Source organism: Tetrao urogallus, assembly GCF_951394365.1.
Source record: "Tetrao urogallus genome assembly, chromosome: 2".
Lineage (NCBI taxonomy): Eukaryota > Metazoa > Chordata > Aves > Galliformes > Phasianidae > Tetrao > Tetrao urogallus.
In genome coordinates, this window is record NC_136814.1 from 95,960,409 (window position 1) to 95,980,595 (window position 20,187).

Consider the following 20,187-nt stretch of genomic DNA (forward strand, 5'->3'; position numbering starts at 1 on the left):
TGCTTCAAGTAAAAATACCAGTAACAAAGCAAGTGAAAGAGATCTAGCTAACAGACTTCTTTCAGATTGAAAATAGCAGGTAACAAATTCCTCATCTTCCATCAGAGATCAATAATGCTGTCCAGCATGGAACTTTTTCAAGAGCAAAGACGTATGCCACCAAGCAATGCCTAAGGAGACAATCCTCTTCAGATTTGAGGTAACTGGGTCATATACAGTGAGTCAGGACCACAGATCCCATCCATTTTCCTATGCAAGGCCACTGTAACATTGCTACTAACATCAGAAAGAGTAAGTTTAGAGCTAAAGGGCAATTTCTTCCTGGATTTTTACCTCCTGAAAAGAAACAATTACTGGAGATCAGCTCAGATAAGCTGCACCACAAATTACACTGAGTGAAAGTCAGTGCAATAAAATGCAGTAGGTTGTTGCATTTCATCTATTTAGCCAAGGATTCACCAGCTTGTCACTTGCATGTTTAAGCTTGTTCCAAGAGTGAAATTGAAGGCAAGCAAGATGTGTTACGCGCATTTTCAAGCCTCCCTGCTGAGGGAAAGAAGCCAATTTTTTTTCAGACTGGTTTTCATTTTTATTTCTTTGGACTTGCTGTTTCTCCCCTTTGCTTTCAAATTCTTTTTTTTTTTTTTTTTTTTTTTTTTCAGCTGATGGAAAACCATGATCAGAAAGCAGGCTTTTTACATTTTGCTCTGAACACATGCCAGCTCAGAAACCTGAGCCACGCTCAGCCAGGTTATATTCTAATTATCACCATTCTTGAATTTAACAGGCCTGTAGCTCCTAGAATCTGTGGTTGCCCAGGGAAACCATCATAAGGCTAAATGGACACAGTACTTACAGCCTGTTACTAATGCATCTCAATTCAAAGCTTGTTTGTGATCTGTTGTTTCGTAGGAAAACAACATTAATCAGCAGAGCACGGGGAATGTACACACAATACCTGCCTCCATAGGCTGTAGGTAGTATCTGTAGAATCATGTTTAGCCCTTGCTGAAAACCAGCACAGAAGCCATTAACCTTGGTACAACAGGAACTCAGTGGACTGAGGAGAAATCATAGATTCATAGCATCATTAAGGCTGGAAAAGACCACTAAGATCATCTCATGCAGCCACCAACCCATCCCCACCGTGCCCACTGACCGCGTCCCTCAGTGCCACATCTCCACATTCCTTGAACACTTCAGGGTTGGTGATTCCACCACCTCCCTGGGCAGCCTGTGCCACTGCCTCATACTCCTTCTGAGAATAAATTTTTCCTGATATCCAACCTGAACTTCTCCTGGTGGAACTTAAAGCCATTACCTCTTGTCCTAACAATGGTTACCTGGGAGAAGAGGCCAATGACCCACACCTCACTACTCAAAGTATGGCCTCACCAGTGCTGAGTAACGTGGAGTGGTGTTTCCTCATGCTTCACAACTGAGTCTATTTTTGAGGTTGAACCAGCAGCTGAAGGCAGTTCAAAAGCAGAAGAGGTGGACTGGAACAGTGTGATCACTGTCAACATTCAAGTGATCTCTAGGAAAAAAACAAAACAAAACAAAAAACCACAACCAAACAATTAAAGAATATCCTGCTCACTGAAGCCATAGCAGTGAGAAGTTCACCTCATGGCTTCCTGAGTAGCTGAGAACCAGAGGATTAAGGCTTTCAGGATGACAACTGAGGTATCTAGAGAAGAAATAAAATGGCATCACTAAAGCAATCCATGCAAGGACTGATGCCATTTTATGTGCAGACACAGAAAAAGGAAACCTACACTTTCAAAAAAATATATATATATATATCTTGCTGAGCTGAAATGCCTTCTGATTTCTTCTAAGAGAAGAAAGCTGCAGCAGGAACTGTTTTTATTTCAAATACACCTAGTGGGAACATAGTAAGCTCCACGTTTTCTAACCAGCAGATGGCACTCACTTCCCACCAAGTAATCCACTGCAAAGGACACCGTTGCAGCAACAGTAGTGCACAATTCATTTCTAATTTCAAAGGGCATTAAATAGTTTCAGGTTCTCAACTCTGTTTGCTCTGCATGAATCCGGAGAATCCTTCTCCCAGAGAGGCCCTGCACAATGGATTGCACAGGACGGAGGATGGTCACAGCACTGCACAACTTCATCCTTCCTCAGCACTGGCACTGCTTCAGCTGAAGTGTTTCTTCCAGTTTTGGGCAAAACATGGAAGGCCCTGCTCTGAAGACGTGGGCCACTAAGGAGCCTTGAGAAGCAAAGACTGTAAATGGAGTACTGGGAAGTTCGGCCACGAGGAAACATTAAACAGCTTAACCTGAAAAAATAGAAAGAGAATGGGAACAGGAGAGCAGTCTTCAGATACACACATAACTCAGGGAGTGAGAAAAGCAGCTGTTTGTATTTCATGTGCATGGCAGACAATATTCAAAATAACAGTCTAAACTTGCAGAAGGAAGAATCGTGTTTGCTATAACAGAAGGTAGTGGTAAGGCTAATGCTGCACTGAGAGAGGCTGGGAACAATCCTTAAAAGAGAAAGCCATCTATCTAACTACAGAATTAATCTGTACCTTTGAATGTTAAACACAAACAGCCAACAGGAATGACATATTTAACATGGCTTGCCTGTTAGTGTATAAACTGTGTAACTGAAGCATTTTTCATCTGTTATCTGATCGACACTGGAGTTGCTGGAATCACAAAAAACATCTTTTTAAAACATATTCAAAAAGAATTAAAATTCACATCAGTTGGGTCAGATTGGAATGGACCACATCTCAAAAATCCAGACGAAGCACCTCACGTTTTGATGAGCACACATCCTTAGTCTTCTACTGGCTGCCACAGATAACGCTTTTCACTGCATCTAGAGGTGCCTTTTTTAATCAGAGCCCCTCTAAAATCCATCCTTACTGCCTAGTCTGTAGTGAAAGTAAGTTCACACCTTGACTTGGTGATAAAGCTAATTGAAATGCTGCTGGAATACTGGTGGGCGACAACGTGCATAGCAGCAGCTCCTCCCACCCTCAGAACTTACTTGCATTTCCTGCTGAAATCTAAGCAGTTGACACTGTAATGTCTCCAACAAGAAAACAACTGTTCATAGAACAAAAGTTTCCCAACATGAACACATATTTTGTTCAATTACTACCTGTTCCTTTGAAATTAAAATTCCTTTATGCTGCTGCTGTTAGCCCTCCTCTGGCACCAGCTGGATCATTCTGAAGTTACTTTGCCTCTCCCTACTGCATACAGCAACCTTCAGAAAACACAGCTGGAAGCAGTTGAGGAGCGAACCAAAACTGCCATAGAACCTGTAAGCAGAAAGCAATAAACAGGTATTCTGCAGAATTAATTTTCTTCCCAAGTTTAGCCACCATTCTTCTCTTACCAGAATTAATTTCACCAACAAATCTTTATTTACATAAGCAGAGTCTCTCAGAAAGAATGGATGACAGCGGCACTTAAATCTGTAAATGACCAGTGGAAACTCCATTTATTAAAGAGATTGTACAGATACTAAACTGTGCTGTAAGCTTCTTGTGAAGAGTTTTTATGATGTATCACTCGTGCTTCATGGTTTTACAAGAGTTTTTTTTTTTTTCCTTTTGCTGCCAGATCTCAAAGAAGAGATTATCTGTGTTTAGAGAATTCATTCTCTGTATTTCTTTCAGTTAAAGAGCACAAGTGGGTAGGAATTTGAATTTAATTCTGTAGTTAGATAGATGGCTTTCTCTTTTAAGGATTGTTCCCAGTGCCTCCAAGTCTTGCATGTTCTCATTTCAAGCGCTTCTCATAATAAAAATGTGTGAAATGGATTATATTTTATAACAAAACATATGTAAGTTCATATAAACCTGTCTTTCTTATACTCTTAGAGTAGTCTTTGTACAGCTCCCATATGGCATCTTAACTATAAAGCTTTTTATTCTAGAAGACTGGTGATTCCAACCATGTTTTTTTTGAAACTGTACTTAAAACTGCTTCCTGACCTTTGCATTATTCTACACCAGCAGTTAAGTGGGTTTTCCTACAAAGAACATTGCAACATGGTGCAAATTACAAGAACAGTAAGATTCCTACAACACAAAAAGAAAAAAGCAATTATGTACAGACAGTTAGATGGACAAGAGGCCAGGTCCAGGCACCGATATATTTCTAATACAATGTATAATACATAAAAGACATATTGCATACATACATGCACATTCACATTTTTGCCTTTCCTGTTTTTTTTTTTTTTTTTTGCCTTTTGCCTTCAAGAACACCCTGTAGAACAACATTTCCAGAGTATATGTTTATCTTAGTGCGGATAATTTTCTTCTTCACAAGAAGTGGGGTAGGTTTTGTTTTGTTTTGTTTTATATGGATTTGTGTTTGTTTGTTTGTCTTTTGTTTGTTTGCTTACTTTCTTTGACTGCTGGGTTTTGAAACGAATAATAATTTGTTAGGGCCTCAAACTGCTTTTGCTAAGCCCTGCTCAGATAGAAACCAGCAAAACCTTGACGACCTTCCTGAAGTAGAGTATCTGTCTTAAAAGCTATACTTGCTACTTTGAATCCAAGTGAGCTCTTGCTTTGCCCTGTTCAGAAACCTCCACGTTTGGTTGGATTAATTCTTTGAAACCAGATGCTTTTCCAAGAAACTCAGAATCGCTGCCAAGCGCTGAAGAGGCACTTGGTTCTGTACATTACAGCCCTGCCCACAGCTCTCCTCTGTCTCAGGAAGGACAGATGCCACAGGCTGATGTCATCCTGTAACCTTTTCAAAGCCTCTTTCAGAAGCTGCATGTACCCACAAAACCACCATTACTTAGAAATGGAATTTCCAAGAATCTGGGATTAAAGCCTCACCTCAGCCTATCACCTTTATGCCAGGTTGGTGGAGCAAAACTGCTGCAAATGTCTTTTCATTGGCTTCCCAGGGAATGCCAGCAAGAACCTCTCATTTGGCATCAATAAATTGCAATAAAAAATAATCTCCAAATACAGAAGCTGTAAACATTACGAGATTTGGTTTCACTTTATGATTTTGATAGATCACTTCAAACTGTCTGCTTTCCCCAGTTAGTAATGATTACCCATCTTTACTGGATATACTGTGTGTGAATTAACAAATGCACATATGCAGCAACTCTCAGCTACAGGTATTGCTGCAAATGAGAAACGAACTAAACAGTGCAGGGTAGAACCAATGGTAACTATCCCAATGCTTTGTAATAGCTGCATGATTTTCTCACTTAAAAACCAAAGGAACTGAAAAGACAGCTTTTGCATTAAGCTTCTAAGTGGGTGTGTAAGGGGGGCAGTTCTGGTATGTTAGGCTCTTCTGGTACTTCTTTTTGGCTAACCGTATTATTTTACATAACATGCCATTACCCAGAGCAGCCTTCAGACCTTCGATTAGCTCAATGAGCCATTTCACAGAGTGCACACTGAGTTAACAGGGTGGTATTTTCTTTTTCTTTTTTTTTTTTTTTTTGGCTTACAGTGCTCTCATTCATCTTGTAATGCGTGTTCTTCCTAACATCAAGTAAACCTTACATAAACACTGCCATGTTTTCAGTTTGCCACAAATGTATATAATGTATTGCACGTCTAACTTATGACCTACATGCAGCATCCAGCGTTTCTTTTATATTCATGATCTGCACACTTGTACAACACAACCTCAGATGTCAAGAATACAGGAATCTATTGGACTGTTGGCCCCAGCCTGCACAGATGCATGGAGTTAGTCAGTCATAGGTAGCAGGCTTGACTTTTTCATAGAATCATAGAATCACAGAACGGCCTGGGTTGAAAAGGACCACAATGACCATCGAGTTCCAAACCCCTGCTGTGTGCAGGGTCACCAACCAGCAGACCAGGCTGCCCAAAGCCACATCCCTATCTTGAATGCCTCCAGGGACGGGGTATCCACAGCCTCCTTCCAGTCATGGGACTTCCTTTATTCTAACCTGGACATTAGAATACCAATTCGCTATGAGATGAACTACTGCGCCTCAGAGACTCAAACGCGATGAATTACAGCTCAACTGCGATGTAAATCCCTTCCGCATTCCGCCGTGACAGGGCGGCCGCAAGCGCTCCACAGAGGCCGGGCAGGGCGGGGCCGGGCCTGGCAGACTCCCGCCCCTCCCGCCACGCCGCCTTCCGCGCTGCGGGTCGGGGCATCATGGCGGCGACCCTGCTGGATGTGGCGCACTGGAGCACCTGGGCGGTGTGCGCTGTCATCAAGCTGCCGCAGCTGGCGGCCGTGCTGGCGGCAGGGTCGGCGCGGGGGCTCAGCCTGGGCAGCCTCGTGCTGGAGCTGGTGGGGTAAGGCGGCGTGCCGGGATCTGGGAGTGACAGCGCGAGGGGGAAGTGCTTTAAGCTAACGGAGGGCAGATTTGGGTTGGCCGATGAGGAGAAATGCTTTGCTCATAGGGCGGTGAGCTCCTGGCCCAGCTGTCCGGAGAGCTGTGGGTGCTCCATCCCTGCAGCTGCTCGATGCCGGGTTGGGTGGGCGCTGGGCAGCCTGAGCTGGTGCGAGGCAGCCAGCCCACGGCAGGGGTTGGGCAGGTGGGCTGTGAGGTCCCTTCCAATCCAACCGTCCTGTGATCCTGTGGTACTTGGGTTCTCCGTGGTGCGTGTGCTGGTTGTGCAGGTACCTGTGCCAGTCAGACAGGATTCTCTCATCCATACAGACAGAATGTAATCAGTCCTTCAGAAGATTACAGGCTTTTTCGAGCCGTGTTGAGGACAAAAGTATATTGAAGGGTTTTCAGTGATGCTGTTTTGAAAGATTTATTGGGATTGTTTATTTAGTAGCACTCTTCATTCTGCAACCCATAGTGGGTCCAGCCACAGAGTGCTTTCTGTCCTCAAGTTCTGGGATGGTTCTGCAGAGCCAGAATGCACTCAGAGTGGACTGAGGAGCAATGTGAAGAATGATGGTGGTGGAAAGGGGTGTATCTGAGTTTAGAACAAATATGGCTTAGAGGAAGTTCTTAACAGAATTTAGCTGTTTTAATCCTGAATATTGCAAAAGACTGTTACCTACTTTCATCTAAACAGGAACTACAGGAAAGAATGGAACAGACTCTTCAGCAGGATCTGTGGTGATAGCGCAAGGGGAAATGGCTTCATGCTCAGAGAGAATAGAGTAGGTTACATGTAAGGAAAGTGTCTTCTGCAGTGAAGGTGGTGAAGCACTGAAACAGTTTGTCCAGAGATGTGGTTGATGCCCCATCCCTGGAGACTTTCAAGGCGAGGTTGAATCAGGCCTTGGACAGCCTGATTTAGCTGTGGTGCCTCTGTTCATCGCAAGGGAGTTGGATTAGGTGGCCCTCAGAGGTCTCTTCCAACTCTAAGGATTCTGATTCCACCAGGCAGGAAGTTCCTTAAACCATGTTTGTGTGCTGCAAACCACCATTTTTTCTCCACTAGTCTTTCTCTGCAGACTCTACAGCTTGGAAATGTCTGTTGGACTCTGTGGACCTGCATGATGATTGAAGAAAGCAAAGAATGTGTGGTTACAGCATCCTTTTAGATATTTTGTTGTGGAGCAGCAGGAACATTTGCCATTGCTTGGTGCACTTGAGGGCAGGCTCTCAGCTGACTATTCAGCTACATGGGGCAATCTTATACTGGTGTAGTCTGGATGGCTTCGAAGGCATTTTTTACTCCTGTAAGACATGTTTAATTTACAGATAGATCTACTGACATAAATAAATCAGAGTTATCACAAGGTGCCAACGTAACTGAAAAGAGAAGATAGCTTCAAGGTCTTGAAGCCCGTAGTTTTTTCTCACTAGCTGCAATTATGCCTTTTACACCGTGACACAGAAGTACGTCAGGAAGCTCACTGTCTTACTCTACTTGTGGATAACAACAATAGGCTATGGAATAATCAGGCTTGCACTTGGTGTGCATGTCTGTTAGATCAGTTTGAAAGCATTATGCCTATCCAGATCCTTTTGGCACAACCAAAAGATAATTAAAAACAGTACAAAAAATAAGTTGTGAAGGAGCTGTGGTGTCCCCTTATGCAGTCATGTTGTTTTATGTCTTTCTGTCCAGCTTCGTTGTGTTTCTGAGGTACCAGATTTATTATGATTACCCTCTGCAGTCATACCTGGAATATCCCATCATCATCGCTCAAGGTAATCTGTTTGGAGCAGGGGTTTGGAAATAAGATGGGGCTCCCCCAGCAGGCCAGGGCTCTGCTGGAGGTAGAATACTCCACTGCAGTAACATGAATCCATTGACCAGTTCTAGCTGGAGCTGGGAGGAAATGGGAATTAATAGCTCAAATGTAGTTGAATTCTTGTATGTTTGATGAAAGTAGATGATCAGGTAGAGCAGAGTGATCTGATTAATAGACATGCAGTGGAGTTACAGTGTAAGCTTATCCTTTATTACGGTTACTCCATATTGGAGAGGAACCTTGTAAATGCTCCAGACTCTGAGAAAAGCGTCCTTTTGGAGCTTGCAGTGTTTTGGACATTGATTGAATTTGAGAGACAAACCTGTAAGAAATGAGGCCGTAGACATGGTGCCCAATGGAGCTCTTTTTCTAGAATTGCATTTGGGCCCTTTCTTTCCTTTGGCTGACAAGCAATCTTTTATTTATTTCAGATGTCATTCTCCTTTTGCTTATTCTGCATTTCAGTGGAAACATGAAACAAGCTTTGCTTTATGCAGTCACGTATCCTTTGCAATCCAGCAGTTTGGTTTACGTTGCTTGTTTGGTAGTTGTTTGCACAGTTATGTCATCCTTTGTTTTGTGCTCATATTTGTTTTGCAACTCATATTCAGCCAGCTGCCTCTCAGCACGCATTCCACATTCACATGTTATTTCTTGGGGTGCAGTAACATCTCTGTGTGAAGGCAGCCATGCATATAGCTAAGGCCCACAGCTGATAAGGAGTACGACCTCTTCTTAATATACATCTTAGCTAGAGATGCAGGGTGCAAATGGTGAACCTTCTTCAGTCCCTACCCATGTTGATTGTACTTGTGCCGAGGAGTGCTTGTTTTTAAATAACGCATACGATTTAGGCTTAAATCTCATCTTGTGCATTGGAGCAGATCTTCAGAAACTCGGGTGCTCTTCAACCAAAGCCTGCAGTATAGGAGCACTTAGTGCTTCAACTAGTGCTTCTTATGTTTTATCCAGATTGCATAGTCTTGTAAAACTTATTTCTGGATGCTAAATCTAATTCCCTAGAGAGAGCTTTGGTATCCTAGAACATTCATTGCTATGAAACTTAACGTGCTGTAAGGTTCTGGGGGGGCTGGTACATGCTAACGCTGCGGAGGTGGATCATAGACCTGGCCATGGTAAGAGCTGCATGATTATTTGATATTATGTCCATGTAGGAAATTGTCTTGTTCTGGAAATCTTTATCATTGAAATCTCTACTTATATTTGTTCTTGGAAGAATTCCTCACTTAGTTTCACTTTCAGAAAAAACAGTTTTCAAGTACAGTTATTTCTTTCACTTCCATGAGTGGCTTCAAAACATAACACTTAAAATACTGTAGGAAAAGAATTATGTTCTGAGGTAGAATTATGTTGACTGTGTTGGGATGAGTGTTAGATCTGCTGATGTGACCTTGTCACTGAGTCACATTAAAACTAGCAAGGAAGGTTGAATGGAGCTGGTCTCTTCAGTCCAGATGGCATCATCCCTGTTAGTAGATCTTTAATGCGAGAAGGAAAGAACAGAGCATCAGTCAAAGCTTTTGTAGTGTGGTGCTATGTATTTCACAATATATGGTTTTTATTTAGTCCTTCAGTTTTCAAAGAAAAGTTCTCATTGTAGATTAAAGATGGCCCTTGACTTTTTTATACTGGAGCAGAAAAAGTTAAGAGTTGATTCCAGGTGAACTGGAATTGCTGATGTAAAAAGTACTGCAGACAGGGATAAAGCTTCTAAGCCCAATTAGCAATGCTTCCTTGCAAGGGAAATCCAAGCAAGGCCCAGGAGTCCACAGGGAGGGTTTTTGCAAAGTCCCTCTTAGAAGGACATCAGGTTGAATAGTCCTTCCCCTTCATTACTTTTCTCCCAGCTATTGGACTCAGTTTCCACACATTCTTCTCAGTTTTCTCATTCTTTTATGGTTTTGTTTGCCAGACATAATGGTAACAGATGGCATGAATCAACCTTACTGTTTAGACTGGATCAGTCTCATTTTAGCTAACATCCATAAACAGTTTTATGGAGCAGGTTGAGGAGCTTTTTTATTTCTTTAGCTCCTATTATATCGTCCTCTGCCAAGTATTTGCCAATAGCAATAGCATCTGTGCTTCCTGAACTTCTTCCTGAGCAGTACCTTAGAAACCAGAGCCTTGTCTCTGACAGCTTTAATTTTGTGCTTCGTGGTTCCTTGCTAAGGAGATGTAACTCTTAGGTTGCAAATTACTTTTTTCTCCTAAATGAAGAATCTGCTCGTGTTTCCAGTAAGGTACGTGCTAACAGCCATATGCTAAACACTTGGCTAACAACATGGCAGCAGCAGAGCTTCCTTCTCTTTCTCTGTGCTTTACAGAACTTGTGCACGCTCATCAGTGCAGCAAGTAAGCTCGCTCAGCTGCGGTGCCTGTGGCAGAGCAAAGATTCTGGACAAGTGAGCGCCTTGACCTGGAGCATGTCTGCGTACACCTGTGCAAGTAAGCCATGGGGGCTCATGGTGTGAAGCCGTGTCTGCTCCTAATCCCTTCAGTAGGTCTTTGGCCAACCATAGGTAAAAATCTTGCCTCTTGCAGTTTCACTTAGTGCTGCCTGCTGAGGCACACCGTCAGTCAAGTGCCGTCGCTGACACCAGCTCAGTCACCGTGCCACTTTGATTTAGGAAACGTGCAAGAATAATTAATGGAAGATATGCAGATAAAGTGATTGAAGGAGAGCCTTTATAAGGAAAAGATTTCAGTGTTCTGGCACTTAGGAATTGATCAGCAGTGACTCAGCATGAAAAGGTGCTATGCTTTGCTATTATGTAGACAAAGAGTGCTAATTCTGAAAAGCCATTTACAAGTACATGCTTTAACGCTGAACACCTTTAACTCCAAGTCTAAATGTAAATGCTTCATTCAGTAAAGAAAAACAAAAAATGTATCAAGAATGCTGAGCAGCCACCATGAACAGTTCTATGTTAGAAGTGCCCTCACAAAACTTGTATATCCAAGCTATAAAACATACTGCTCCTGGATCTGATTACCTGTGAAACCAATGATGTTTTAAGTCAGTCAGTAGAAGTTGTGGTCTGTCAGTTGAGCAGTGGCAGTAGTCTTTATAAATGGTTTTAGCCTCCTGCAAATGCAAAGTATTTAATGTTTAGATTTGTAGTGGGGAGGGAAGCTTAATTGCTCATGTTTGCAGAGACCTGAAAGCATGCATGTGAACACTTACAATGGCTTAGTCATACCAACAAGATTGTGGGTGTAACCCACTATCAACTGCAGCAGGAGGGGATGAACTGAAGAAGCACTGACCTTTGACCACCTGCAGTTCATGGAAGTAGAGATAATCAGAATTTTTGTACCACAATCAGTGACTTTCCAATTAAAGCAAGGCCTCTGGTACAGTGCCATTCAGCTGTGAGAGCTTGATTGCTGAGGATAAAACAGTGAGGAGTGGATGCACTGAAAGTGGAAGTGTTTATACCATGTGTGTTCTCATGCCAGGATATGCTCTGTTGCAAAACACAGACTTCAGCAGTGTTTGGAAGTTGTAAGCGTGTTCTGTCTCATCCACTAATAACAATCCCTTCAATTTACAGCAAGAATATTTACGACTGTAATGACTACAAATGATCTGATAGGTGAGTATGGGAGTGGCTTACCTTTCCAGGGAACAGCTGCTTTGGTAGATTTTAACTGTATCCTAAAAGCTTAAAATATAATTTGCATCTAATTTAATTATGAAGAAAGTTTGTTTAACAGCTTCTTACTGTCCTTGAAAAAGATTGATGCTGACAAAACTGAAAGATCAAAAAGGTACAGCACGTATTATCAATATCTGGTTCAAAATCAAGAGCTGGTGGCAACAACAAAATCACGTGGTACTTTATGTGGTGAATCTTTGTTCCAGTTCAGAGCTAATGCTTCAGCAGAAACAAGAGCTGAGTGGATTTTTTAAGCAGCCCTCGACAGCCTAGTTTTACAAGCAGTTAAAGTGGCTCTTCCACTGGAAAAGGAAATGCCCTCTTCAGTTCCTTATTCCTTCGCACCCCACTTGCTTACTGCCTGGGTAGGAGTTGGTGGGGCCATGCAGGATCACCAAAAGAACGGCCAAGTGCAGGTGTAGAAGTATAACCTGGGTCAGCTATCAAGCCCAGCTCACCCACAGGTGCTTAGAAGCCAGAGAGGTGTAATGGGGGGAGGAGGGAAGGGAGAAAAGCACTGTCTTTTCTTGAAATTGCCATAAAACTGAATCCTTCAAATGTAAACTGCCTCTGGTTAAGGCTGTGTTTTAAAATGCAGCACAGTAAGCTTGGGAATGTGAAAGAGATGGCAGCAAACACACTGTGCAGCCATAACAGAAAGTGATTTGAGTTCATGTCTAGCTCTTAAATAGGTTGGGATGTTTATCTTGATCCATATGTGCTCAGGGAACTTTTAAGGAGTACTTCTGAACCAAAGCTACATTTGCCTGTGATTGTGCCACACGTGGAGACACTGTGATCATTTTCATTTAAAAAAATGGGGCAATCTAATCATGGTTCTGAAGAACAGAGCCTTTTCCTAAGTTGTCAGATTCCCCATCATTAAATAAGACAGCTGTATTTCCTGTATCCCCAAAGTCTCAGCCTAACAGAGGGACAGGGAGGTGATCATCCCTCTCTATTCTGCCCTTGTGAGGCCCTGTCTGTACTGGTACTGTGCCCAGGTCTGAGCCACCCCCTGGTACAAGAAAGACAGGGAGCTGCTCGAGATGGTCCAAAGGAGAGCCACAAAGATGATCAGGGGGCTGGAGCACTTCCACTACAAAGACAGGCTGAGGGAGCTGGGCTTGTTCAGCCTGGAGAAAAGAAGGCTGCGGGGTGACCTCATTGCAGCCTTTCAGTACCTAAAGGGAGCCTACAAACAGGAGGGGAATCAACTCTTTGAAAGGGTTGATAACAGCTGGGCAACGGGAAATGGTTTGAAGTTGAGGGAGGAAAGATTGAGGTTGGATATCAGGGGAAAATTTGTGACTGTAAGAATGGTGAGGTGCTGGAACAGGCTGTCCAGATAGGTTGTGGATGCCCCATCCCTGGAGGTGTTCAAGGCCAGGTTGGATGGGGCCCTGGGCAGCCTGGTCTGGTATTAAATGGGGAGGTTGGTGGCCCTGCCTGTGGCAGGGGGGTTGGAGCTTCATGATCCTTGAGGTCCCTTCCAACCTAAGCCATCCTATAATGAACAGATGGCAGCAGAGAATAATCTGTTTATTATGAGCAATGCACACAACTGTAAAGGACACAGAATCTGTGGCTCTGAGTTTGTGTGAGGTGTAAATACCTGTGTGGATGGGGCGGCTCTGCTGGCCTTGTCACAGGAGAAAGGCGTGCTATTTTCAGACAGCCCTCACAAACGCTGAGTGCTTTCAGTGCCCTTCTCTGCTGCATTTACTTTGAGAATTTGGGTTCCTAAAAGTGCTCGTGGAACTTACTGAAAGGAAAGCAGCAATTTGTACACCAGGAGAGGTTGACAAAAAATGCATCTGCTGAAAATGACCGCAGATGATTTTTTGGAATGACGCTTAATGAGAGTTGTTTGTTTTTCCTTTGTAGTTCTCATCCGTTTCATAACCATGCTCGTTCTCAATATCTGGGTCACGGCCACAATCCTGCGCTACAGGAGAACTAAAAAGACCGATTAGAAGATGCTCATCAGCATGCAGTATGAAAAGAAAAAAAGGGAAAAGGAAACTGATATGGTTAAACAACAGAAAAAAGCTGAGGAGAAGTTGAAAGGGGAGATTTAATCTGGATATAGGGGAAAAGGTGTTTTACCATCAGGGTGGTGAGGCACTGGCACAGGTTGCTCAGAGAGGTGGTGGATGCCCCATCCCTGGAGACACCCAACGTCAGGCTGGAGGGGCTCTGAGCACCTGGTGGAGCTGTGGGTGTCCCTGTGCACTGCAGGGAGTGGAACCAGATGGCTTTCAAGGCTTCTTTCCAACTCAGACGATTCTGATTCTGTGAAGCACTCTCTCTTAAGCCTCGTATTTGTCTCCAGAAAGATTTAGTGCAGTTCCGCTTATTTTCTCATAGAAACAATTCTGTTAAGATACTTAATTTAGGCAGCACACTTTTGTTAGTTATTTGTGACGAGTTTCCCTGATCCCACTTTTTCTCTGGATCTTTTTTAGTAAATGAACAAGGTATTTGTATTTAGACATGTATATGTTCTCATGTCACTTCAGTACTTTCTGGTTACATATTAGCAATTATTTTCTTCAACTCTACCAATTATACAACAGAACTTTGTGGCAGCATATCTGCTCTTCTGTCTACATCTGCTGCCAGTGCCAGGTGCTTCTTTTTCTTGCAAGCAACTCAAATAGTCAGATGTTAAGTACCTGTATTTTAGCATGGAGAAAATCTGGGTAAAGGCCCAATTCAGAATATATTTCTAAATGAGTTTAACAAAGTCAGGGATCCAGCTGAGACTGCAGCACTGCACGCAGCACTTGAGCAGTACATTCACACCCCTGTTACAGGGTATCTGTAGTCACTTCCATACAGGCAGTTTTTATTATGATAAGAACAAAAACAACCGTGTTCTTCTTTCTCAGCATGCGCTCTCCATCACTGAACATACTGTTTTGGGAACAGCAGTAACTGGAAGGTACGGAGATTAGTGAGACTCTGAGAGTTAATTCTGTTCCTGCAGAGAGGCTCCTGCAGTGATGCCCAGTCTCCGTATGCAATCTGCTCTGACTGTAGCCCATCTATGCACTGTGATGCACTGAAGCAAACCCGTCTGCAGTGTTTATCAGGCTTTGATGATGCTACAGTATGCTTTCTTGCTTTTAACCTGTCCTGAAGAATTTATAGACCGAAGTTGAATTTTTACTGTGAAGATTCCAACCGGTTTTAGTAGGTATGTTTAAAAAGGAAGAAAGATGTTCTTAAAAACTTGTAGCAGGGGATTTTACTTTTGGAAGAGGTACTTTTCCAACCCTAAGTTAGAGCAGGTACCAAAGAGAAATAGAACGACCACTGATTTCTCAACGCATTCTCCAAAATGAGAAGATAGGCCTTTTCAATAGTCTTACACTATTGCTGCTGATCAGCATGCTGAAAACAAGGCGCTCGTGATCCTGGCAGGCTTGCAAACTATGGGAAGACTCAGTGAGTACATTTGAGTCAGGTTTTCCTTGCAACGTGCTGAATCACTGGGATGTTACAGAGCAGTGGGATCTGCAAAAGCGGATCTTTCTGCCAGCAGTCGTACAGCAAGCAGAGACCTTCACTGTCTGAAACAAAGCTGCTTTGTCAGCTCTGATTCTGGGGAGGGAAGGGGTGGAAAGAGGTATGTCTGTGGACATATGCTTTTGGGTATCTCACATTACTGAGAGAAAATTAAAACATGAGGCTTTTTTACTGCTTCAGTAAAGAATGCTCAGAAGTTTCTCTGTTGGTTGAGAGAGTAATTGTAAATATTCTACTGATTTTACTGAAGCTATCTGAACTGTCTAATTTGCTGGCAAGTGGCATGTAATACATTTTCCAGGTCTTATGAATAAATGCTATTCTTCATGATTGATTAATGTCATTCTTGTGAGTTTTGTGTTCAATGTTTTTATTCTGTGTCCTTTTACGAAAAGAGAAAAAAAAGTTCATTACAGGTCATAAATGGGCAGCCTTCACTTTAACACTCAAAGCATCAGGCTGTACATCTGTCAACCTGTACAATGCAGAGAGGTCCAGCACCTTACAGGAACAAAACACACATCTCTTATCTGTTTTTTAATCTGTTTTAATAGACAGTGCTCTGTTTGGACTCAGAACTCTGTTATTGGTGTCTTTCAACCTCCTCAGTGACTCTGTAGGAAAATTGAGACTACTTCTGGTTTGATCATCAGCACTTCACTTGTTTTTCCATCGTAAAATGTTGGAAATGCATTTAAGGTAAGTTCTTCAAAAGATAGTTGATGTATGGAGGATAAATCTTGGAAACTTGTGGGAAACAAAGGAAAGAAACAGTTGGGTAAATGATGAGCTTAAGTAGAGTAATTCTATGGACTTGGAAAGCTGGAGCATGAATTCTTAAGCCGTGTGGGATATGAACAAGTCAGAAGGTGGTGGTGGTAGTTGTATGTACTTTTCTCTCTCTCTTTCTTTTTTTTTGCTCCCAAAGAATAATTTCATTTCTTTTTGTAAAGTAGAGAATTGTGTTCAAGTCTTGGGCAAGCCCCATACAGGCATAGATCCTGCGGCCTTCTATCTGTAAACCATAATCTTCTCAAGTAGCTGGATTAAAGGCAGTAGCTTTAGACAAAAGAGAAGGATAAATCTTGTTAAACCTGACACTCAGTGGTTATTGGGGTGGGTGCAAGTAAGTTGTTCAGTGCACGGTGCAGCAGGTGGCCCAGAGCAAACAGGGAAAGCAGCTCAGGTCTGTTTATTGTTTGAAAGGCAGTAAGCAACTTCTGTCCACAGAGGTGAAGGTAATTCTCCACATGCAGATCGTGTTGAAGTGCTGAATCACCCTCACAGCCTCTGCTTGCATCAGGTGACAACACGTTCACAGGGTAAAACTGCTTTCCCTGGCTTGGAAAGCGTGGGACCTACCAGGGCTTACAAGAAGTATGAGTTGTCTTGCCCAAACAATACTAAATTTCAATCTAGTACAGGCCAGTGAAATTTGAATGCAGCCCCAAGTCTCTCCAGCTGTGACTTTATGATTGTGTGTTAACTATGTTAAGTGGTTAAGCTACAGCATGCATTCAGCAACAAAGCTCTCTTTAGCAGCATGTCAGAGGAGGCATTTCTCTTGAGACCCGCTGCCCAAGGGCAGAACAAGGATGTGACTGCAGAGAACAGGCTGCAACTCTAAAAGAGGGGATGCATCGACAGTGGAAGATGGGTATGGTTCTTTTCCCAAAAGCCTGTTTCTGATTTGTGATCAGTGATCACACATGCAAACCCAGGACTTTCCCTCCATAAGACTTAGCTTTCTGCATGGAGTAAGAGCACACAGGCTCAGTGTTTCTTTGCATTGCACTAATCCAGCAAAAGATTTTACAGCTTTGAGCACTCAGCTCCCTATTCTGGGAGCTCTTCTGCTGGCTTATGTGTGTGTGTAGCTGCTTCTCAACCTGGTCCTGCCAATGCAATCCAGTAAAACGGGAGAAAGGAGCGGGCTGGCAGACAGGGAACAAAACAAAAAAACCCAACCACCTTTGAATCAAATGTTATCAAATTCTTGATTTCGGTCAGGGCTTAATTTGCTTGATTTTGAGCTTTATTTCCCAGAGGTAAGGGCTGCTGAGGTCAGATAGGCTCCCAAGAGCCACGACAAACAGTACCATGAGGACCTGCCAGTTCACCACGTGCTGGATGCTATTGCTTGAGGCCTCAGCAGGGACAGAGCAGAGCCTTGATATAGCTCAGCCTTTGCTGCCTGATAGCAGACAGAGAGACACCTCCAGGACATCAACCAGTCCATCCTTCCTTCCTTGGTAGTGGTTGGGGGCAAGAATCCTTCTTGGAAATGTTCCAAGCTTTGGTTTGGAGGTAAAATACAGACATAATGATCCTATGTATTACTCCCGATTAAATTTAAGGGGATATCCTAAATACAATTTAAATATTTGTCATGATTTAATTCATGTCCTGTTTTTCTGTTGTTGAGGCTGGAATTTATCCAGCTCAGCAGAGCTAGCTTAGACTGTGCGTAGACTAAACAAGTGCTTCCTTATATTATGTGGTATTATTTATTCACAGGAAGAGCACTTGAACAGGGCTGAAATCTCGTTTTATCCGTCAAGCATTCTGGAAATGAAAGGGCAGAACCTGCACTATCTCAGCGTGGCAAGAAGAGCCAGCTAATAATGATTAAAATTGAATAGTAACATGGCTCCATGCTAAAAAAACAATTTTACTTACCACCTTGTTGTAACTGGAAATCTTCAGTGCACGTGCTCTCTTTGGGACGTTGACTATTTCTGCTTTTGGAGGCTTCAGTCAGCAGTACCAAAGTGCTGGCCTGTCTCACACCATACTAGAGGTGTAAATAGAAGAGCATGCGTTCTATGCCTCTGTGCCCTGTGTAAATTACATGGTCAGGACTGTATTGAAGCATAAACTGAGCTTATGCAAAACGTTTTTTGTTACCCTCTTTCACTTTTGAGTGACTACATACAGGTTCCACCAAGGTGTGAGAAGGCAATTCTGTCGTTCCTCCCAGCAACCTAAAGAAAGCCACAGGGACACAGAATTGCTGCTCTCTGCCCTTTCTTTTCAGGGTGAAGATACGTCCTTCCAGAGTTCTTTAGGTATGTAGGATTGCATACACTCAAGACTTCATAATTTTGCTCCCTCGTGCAGCAGTGCATTCAACGTGTCTTTCATTTTGAAAGATCACTTTAATCTCATGGTTTCTGTAAGATCAGTGGAGCAAGAGCAGTACTGATCAAATCTTGCAGCGTGGTTGCAATAGCAAGTATCAGGAAGTAACGTGCCTATCTTACCCTGATCGAACACTACTTCCTGCCTACAAAGGGGTAAAGATTGTAAATCCCAAACTTTGTAGTAAGGCTTAGTCCTCACAGGCATCTTGGAGCTACAGGGAGCTCTCTCATTCATTGCAGTAGTTCTGGAACAAACTACACCAGCAGTGTTCAGACAGTGTTCTTTCCTGCCACATACACCTCAGTAGGCTCATGTGAGCATGTCTGAGTATATCACCTGCTTCACAGGCAACTGTAACTAAGAGCATGAATTAGTTTCAGAACTGCTCTGTCAACATCTTTTAAACAGATTCAAATGAAAACTCCTTCCCACTCTTGTGAGAGATATTTCAAAGCAGTATGCAAACCCCCATGGTCCACGGGACACTGATGATCCCTGAAGCAGCTTACAGTGTCACTGCAAGATTATATTACAAATGCTCACACTCCTAATTAACATCCAGAACTTCCTGAGAAACTGAACACAGAAAGCACGCTGTGTCCAGCAGAAAGCTTGCTGGCCACAGTGACCCAAGAGAGCTGCTGAGTGCCTGCCAAGCATCCAGCATCTTCAAGAGGTGGTAAAAGATCCAGACACTTGCAGTGAAACATCAGTGACTCTTTACATTTGCTGACTGTCAAAGTACTTCAGCTTCTGCGCTTCCAAATCCTTGGAAGAACTGCAGTCTGTATCATGTTTTAGATTCAGCATCAGCCACGCTAAGAAGTGCAGGAAGTTCTGAGTTCTGTTGCACGCATGCTTGGTGCTCCATCCGGCATCGCTGTAAGGGGCTGAGCTTTGGCAGGAGCCACTGGAACTATGGAAGTGCAGCACACAACCAGGACAGTCATGGAAATCTACTTTCAGGAAGGCCTTTGTGTCAGCTGACATGCTGCTCAGATGGGGGCTTCTCGTCCAGCTTCTGTGCTGATGAGCTCCTGGATGGAAACCAACAGCAACTTGTCTGTACATGTCTTGAGCTTCTGGCTCCCAGTTTGAGCCCTGATTTTTGCAGAAGGTTAATCTGCAGCTTGGCTGTATACTTGGCTGTGTCTGTATACTCTTGTGAAACAACAGGACTTGCAATAAGATAATTTTTTTAGATAAAATCAGCCAGGCCATAAAAACGTTCTGTTTGCTGCAACAGCCCTGTTACAAAAATAAACCATATGAAACATCCAGTCCCTGATATTCTTCTCTCAGTTTTAAATACCAGACAATAGGGAGACACTGCAACCCCCAGGAACTAATATTAATGGGGTCCTTTCAATCCACAGATCAGCAAATGAAAGCTCTGACACGCAAGAGGGACAGAAGAACTGCTCTGGCTTTTCTGTCCTGGGTACAAAACAAAGGCTGTTCACATCATACTACTGGCCAAACGACCTCCACGTTACAGCTCAACATTGCCCATGTTTGTTTCTTTTGGGACACAACTGCATGTAGGAGAGCTGAGGAATGCTACAGTACTTTCATCCCTAGAGGCACTGGAAACCCAAAGAGACCAGGTCTTGAGGTCCCCCTTCTAAGGAGGACTTGCTTTATGG

General features: G+C 43.1%; 1 protein-coding gene across 1 annotated transcript; it reads left to right on the plus strand.

The window, feature by feature from the left end:
- Nucleotides 1–6,167: 6,167 nt before the first annotated feature.
- On the plus strand, nt 6,168–13,839 carry SLC66A3 (solute carrier family 66 member 3; the record flags this gene model as incomplete). Its single annotated transcript, XM_079532635.1, has 7 exons — nt 6,168–6,310; nt 8,054–8,136; nt 8,612–8,681; nt 9,259–9,316; nt 10,529–10,649; nt 11,759–11,800; nt 13,751–13,839. 7 exons carry the CDS (start codon nt 6,168–6,170, stop codon nt 13,837–13,839), a joined length of 606 nt encoding a protein of 201 aa, XP_079388761.1.
- Between the last annotated feature and the right edge of the window lie 6,348 nt (nt 13,840–20,187).